This window comes from Petromyzon marinus, chromosome 62, assembly GCF_048934315.1.
Source record: "Petromyzon marinus isolate PM22_M1 ecotype Great Lakes invasive population chromosome 62, UKy_Petmar_22M1.pri1.0, whole genome shotgun sequence".
Taxonomy (NCBI): Eukaryota; Metazoa; Chordata; class Hyperoartia; order Petromyzontiformes; family Petromyzontidae; genus Petromyzon; species Petromyzon marinus.
In genome coordinates, this window is record NC_133728.1 from 778,360 (window position 1) to 784,359 (window position 6,000).

General features: G+C 58.9%; 1 protein-coding gene across 4 annotated transcripts in view; it reads right to left on the reverse strand.

Moving 5' to 3' along the window:
* Positions 1 to 6,000, reverse strand: part of LOC116955844 (rho guanine nucleotide exchange factor 11-like) — a 123,630-nt gene that overhangs the window by 45,768 nt on the left and 71,862 nt on the right. For all 4 annotated transcript variants that reach the window (XM_076053626.1, XM_076053625.1, XM_076053624.1 and 1 more), the window contains exons 16-17: positions 5,584 to 5,730; positions 722 to 801 (exon numbers count right to left, since the gene is read on the reverse strand). In XM_076053626.1, coding sequence (XP_075909741.1) covers positions 722 to 801; positions 5,584 to 5,730 — 227 coding nt within the window. The remainder of the gene's footprint in view (positions 1 to 721; positions 802 to 5,583; positions 5,731 to 6,000) is intronic.

The following is a 6,000-nucleotide window of genomic DNA, read 5'->3' on the forward strand; positions in this document are numbered from 1 at the left end:
GAGTGTGTGAGTAACTGAGTGTGTGAGTGAGTGAGTGTGTGAGTGAGTGAGTGACTGAGTAACTGAGTGTGTGAGTGAGTGAGTGACTGAGTGGGTGAGTGACTGGGTGAGTGACTGGGTGAGTGACTGACTGAGTGGGTGAGTGAGTGGGTGAGTGACTGGGTGGGTGAGTGACTGACTGAGTGAGTGACTGGGCGAGTGAGTGAGTAACTGAGTGAGTGACTGAGTGGGTGAGTGAGTGAATAAAGTGAGTAACTGAGTGAGTGACTGAGTGGGTGAGTGAGTGAGTGAGTGACTGAGTGATTGAGTGAGTGACTGAGTGGGTGAGTGAGTGGGTGAGTGAGTGGGTGAGTGACTGGGTGAGTGACTGAGTGGGTGAGTGAGTGGGTGAGTGACTGGGTGAGTGACTGAGTGGGTGAGTGAGTGGGTGAGTGACTGGGTGAGTGACTGAGTGGGTGAGTGAGTGGGTAAGTGACTGGGTGAGTGACTGAGTGTGTGAGTGAGTGACTGGGCGAGTGACTGGGCGAGTGAGTGGGTGAGTGACTGGGTGAGTGACTGAGTGAGTGACTGGGTGAGTGACTTGGTGAGTGACTGGCTGAGTGACTGGGTGAGTGACTGGGTGAGTGACTGAGTGACTGAGTGGGTGAGTGACTGGCTGAGTGACTGGGTGAGTGACTGGATGAGTGACTGGGTGAGTGACTGAGTGGGTGGCGTCCCCCACCCTGGCTAACAGGGCGTCTCCTACGCCATCCACCAGGGGCTCGTTCTCCTTCAGCTTCTTCATGGCCACATTCAGAGACTCTGCAAAGACAAAGGTGCCCCGTGTAGCCTTCAACGCCGCCGGGGCAAGTGCCGCGAAGAGAGTGTCGGCACGCACCGAGGGGGAGGCCCGGCACCGGCTGGGAGAACTTTCCCCTGACGTGCGTCACGAGCTGGGACTCACTCACGTCACGTCACACATCACGTGGTGGGACTCACTCACGTCACGTCACACGTCACGTGGTGGGACTCACTCACGTCACGTGGTGGGACTCACTCACGTCACGTTACACTTCACGTGGTGGGACTCACTCACGTCACGTGGTGGGACTCACTCACGTCACGTTACACTTCACGTGGTGGGACTCACTCACGTCACGTGGTGGGACTCACTCACGTCACGTGGTGGGACTCACTCACGTCACGTTACACTTCACGTGGTGGGACTCACTCACGTCACGTGGTGGGACTCACTCACGTCACGTGGTGGGACTCACACACGTCACGTGGTGGGACTCACTGCCGTCACGTGGTGGGACTCACTCACGTCATGTGGTGGGACTCACTCACACACGAGCTGGGACTCACACTCGTCACGTGGTGGGACTCACTCACGTCACGTGCTGGGACTCACTCACGTCACGTGGTGGGACTCACTCACGTCACGTGGTGGGACTCACCCACGTCACGTGGTGGGACTCACACACGTCACATGGTGGGACTCACTCACGTCACGTGGTGGGACACACTCACGTCACATGGTGGGACTCACTCACGTCACGTGCTGGGACTCACTCACGTCACGTGGTGGGACTCACTCACGTCACGTGGTGGGACTCACCCACGTCACGTGGTGGGACTCACTCACGTCACGTGGTGGGACTCACTCACGTCACGTGGTGGGACTCACGCACGTCACGTGGTGGGACTCCTCACGCACAAGCTGGGACTCACTCACGTCACGTGATGGGACTCACTCACGTCACGTGGTGGGACTCACTCACGTCACATGCTGGGAGTCCTCACACATGTCACGTGGTGGGACTCACACACGTCACGTGGTGGGACTCACTCACGTCACGTGGTGGGACTCACTCACGTCACGAGCTGGGAGTCCTCACACATGTCACGTGGTGGGACTCACTCACGTCACGTGGTGGGACTCACTCACGTCACGTGGTGGGACTCACTCACGTCACGTGGTGGGACTCACTCACGTCACGTGGTGGGACTCACACACGTCACGTGGTGGGACTCACTCACGTCACGTGGTGGGACTCACGCACGTCACGTGCTGGGACTCACTCACGTCACGTGGTGGGACTCACTCACGTCACATGGTGGGACTCACTCACGTCACGTGCTGGGACTCACTCACGTCACGTGGTGGGACTCACACACGTCACGTGGTGGGACTCACACTCGTCACGAGCTGGGACTCACTCACGTCACGTGGTGGGACTCCTCACACACGAGCTGGGACTCACACACGTCACGTGGTGGGACTCACACACGTCACGTGGTGGGACTCACACACGTCACGTGGTGGGACTCACGTCACGTGGTGGGACTCACTCACGTCACGTGCTGGGACTCACTCACGTCACGTGGTGGGACTCACTCACGTCACGTGGTGGGACTCACTCACGTCACGTGCTGGGACTCACTCACGTCACGTGGTGGGACTCACTCACGTCACGTGCTGGGACTCACTCACGTCACGAGCTGGGACTCACTCACGTCACGTGGTGGGACTCACTCACGTCACGTGGTGGGACTCACTCATGTCACGTGGTGGGACTCACTCACGTCACATGGTGGGACTCACTCACGTCACGTGCTGGGACTCACTCACGTCACATGGTGGGACTCACTCACGTCACGTGGTGGGACTCACTCACGTCACATGGTGGGACTCACTCACGTCACATGGTGGGACTCACTCACGTCACGTGCTGGGACTCACTCACGTCACATGGTGGGACTCACTCACGTCACGTGGTGGGACTCCTCACACACGTCACGTGGTGGGACTCACGCACGTCACGTGGTGGGACTCACTCACGTCACGTGGTGGGACTCACTCACGTCACGTGGTGGGACTCACTCACGTCACGTGGTGGGACTCACTCACACACGAGCTGGGACTCACTCACGTCACGTGCTGGGACTCCTCACACACGAGCTGGGACTCACTCACGTCACGTGGTGGGACTCACTCACGTGGTGGGACTCACACACGTCACGTGGTGGGACTCACTCACGTCACGTGGTGGGACTCACTCACGTGGTGGGACTCACACACGTCACGTGCTGGGACTCACACACGTCACGTGGTGGGACTCACACACGTCACGTGGTGGGACTCACACACGTCACGTGGTGGGACTCACACACGTCACGTGCTGGGACTCACACACGTCACGTGGTGAGACTCACTCACGTCACGTGGTGGGACTCACTCACGTCACGTGGTGGGACTCACTCACGTCACGTGGTGGGACTCACTCACGTCACGTGCTGGGAGTCCTCACGTCACGTGCTGGGACTGAGCGAGTGACTGGGCGAGCGAGTGAGGAAGTGAGTGGGTGAGTCAGTGGGTGGGTGGGTGGGTGAGTGAGTGGGTGGGTGAGTGAGTGACTGAGTGTGTGAGTGAGTGACTGGGCGAGTGATTGGGCGAGTGAGCGAGCGAGTGACTGAGCGAGTGAGCGAGTGACTGAGCGAGTGAGTGAGCGAGCGAGTGACTGAGCAAGTGAGTGAGCGAGCGAGCGAGTGACTGAGCGAGTGAGTGAGCGAGCGAGTGACTGAGCGAGCGAGCGAGTGACTGAGCGAGTGAGTGAGCGAGCAAGTGACTGAGCGAGTGAGTGAGCGAGTGAGTGACCGAGCGAGCGAGTGACTGAGCGAGTGACTGAGCAAGTGAGCGAGTTAATGAGTGAGTGAGTAAGCAGGCAAGCGAGTGACTGAGTGAGTGAGTGACTGAGCGAGTTAGTGAGCGAGTGAGTGAGCGAGTGACTGAGCGAGCGAGTGACTGAGCGAGTGAGTGAGCGAGCGAGTGACTGAGCGAGCGAGTGAGCGAGCGAGTGAGTGAGCGAGCGAGTGACTGAGCGAGCGAGTGAGCGAGCGAGTGAGTGAGCGAGCGAGTGACTGAGCGAGTTAGTGAATGAGCGAGCGAGTGAATGAGTGAGCGAGCGACTGAGTGAGTGAGTGACTGAGCGAGCGAGTGACTGAGCGAGTTAGTGAATGAGCGAGCGAGTGAATGAGTGAGCGAGCGACTGAGTGAGTGAGTGACAGAGCGAGCGAGTGACTGAGCGAGTTAGTGAGCGAGTTAGTGAGCGAGTGACTGAGCGCGTTAGTGAGTGAGCGAGCGAGTGACTGAGCGAGCGAGTGACTGAGCGAGCGAGTGACTGAGCGAGTTAGTGAGCGAGCGAGTGACAATGAGTTAGTGAGTGAGCGAGCGAGTGAGTGAGCGAGCGAGTGACTGTGCGAGTGAGCGAGCGAGTGACTGAGCGAGTGAGCGAGCGAGTTAGTGAGTGAGCGAGCGAGTGAGTGACTGAGCGAGTGAGTTAGTGAGCGAGTGACTGAGCGAGCGAGTGACTGAGCGAGTGACTGAGCGAGCAAGTGACTGAGCGAGCGAGTGACTGAGCGAGTGACTGAGCGAGCGAGTGACTGAGCGAGCGAGTGACTGAGTGAGCGAGCGAGTGACTGAGCGAGTGAGTGACTGAGCGAGTGACTGAGCGAGCGAGTGAGTGACTGAGCGAGCGAGCGACTGAGCGAGTGACTGAGCGAGCGAGCGAGTGACTGAGCGAGTGAGTGACTGAGCGAGTGACTGAGCGAGCGAGTGACTGAGCAAGCGAGTGACTGAGCGAGCGAGTGAGTGACTGAGCGAGCGAGCGACTGAGCGAGTGACTGAGCGAGTGAGTGAGTGAGTGAGCGAGCGAGTGACTGAGCGAGCGAGTGACTGAGTGACTGAGCGAGCGAGTGACTGAGCGAGCGAGTGACTGAGTGACTGAGCGAGCGAGCGACTGAGCGAGTGACTGAGCGAGTGAGTGAGTGAGTGAGCGAGCGAGTGACTGAGCGAGCGAGTGACTGAGCGAGCGAGTGACTGAGCGAGCGAGTGAGTGAGCGAGCGAGTGACTGAGCGAGTGACTGAGCGAGTGACTGAGCGAGCGAGCGAGTGAGTGAGTGAGTGAGCGAGCGAGTGACTGAGTGAGTGACTGAGCGAGCGAGTGACTGAGTGAGTGACTGAGCGAGCGAGTGAGTGACTGAGTGAGTGAGTGAGTGACTGAGTGAGTGACTGAGCGAGCGAGTGACTGAGTGAGTGACTGAGCGAGCGAGTGAGTGACTGAGTGAGTGACTGAGCGAGCGAGTGAGTGACTGAGTGAGTGACTGAGTGACTGAGCGAGTGACTGAGCCAGCGAGTGACTGAGCGAGTGAGTGACTGAGTGAGTGACTGAGCGAGTGACTGAGCGAGTGACTGAGCGAGTGACTGAGCCAGCGAGTGACTGAGCGAGTGAGTGACTGAGCGAGCGAGTGACTGAGTGAGTGACTGAGCGAGTGACTGAGCGAGTGACTGAGCGAGTGACTGAGCCAGCGAGTGACTGAGCGAGCAAGTGACTGAGCGAGCGAGTGACTGAGTGAGTGACTGAGTGACTGAGCGAGTGACTGAGCCAGCGAGTGACTGAGCGAGCGAGTGACTGAGTGAGTGACTGAGCGAGTGACTGAGTGAGTGACTGAGTGAGTGACTGAGCCAGCGAGTGACTGAGCGAGTGAGTGACTGAGCGAGTGAGTGACTGAGCGAGTGAGCGAGCGAGCGAGGTCCCTCACCGTGGAGAGGCAGCAGCGCGTCGAGGTTGGGGAAGATCTGCCGCACCTCGGCCTCGGACGCGACGCCGTTCTGCAGCAGGCGGTCGCAGAACAGCGCCTTGAGCACCTTGAGCATGCGCACGTGGGCACGCTCCGTGTGCAGCAGCTCTGCACGCACACACACACGTACACACACACAGTCACACACACACACGTACACACACAGTCACACACACACACGTACACACACACAGTCACACACACACGTACACACACACGTACACACACACACACACACGTACACACACACACGTACACACACAGTCACACACACACGCACACACACACACGTACACACACACGCATGTACACACACACACACACACGTACACACACACAAAGATTCCCCGTATAGCCTAAACAGACTGTTGGGGCAAG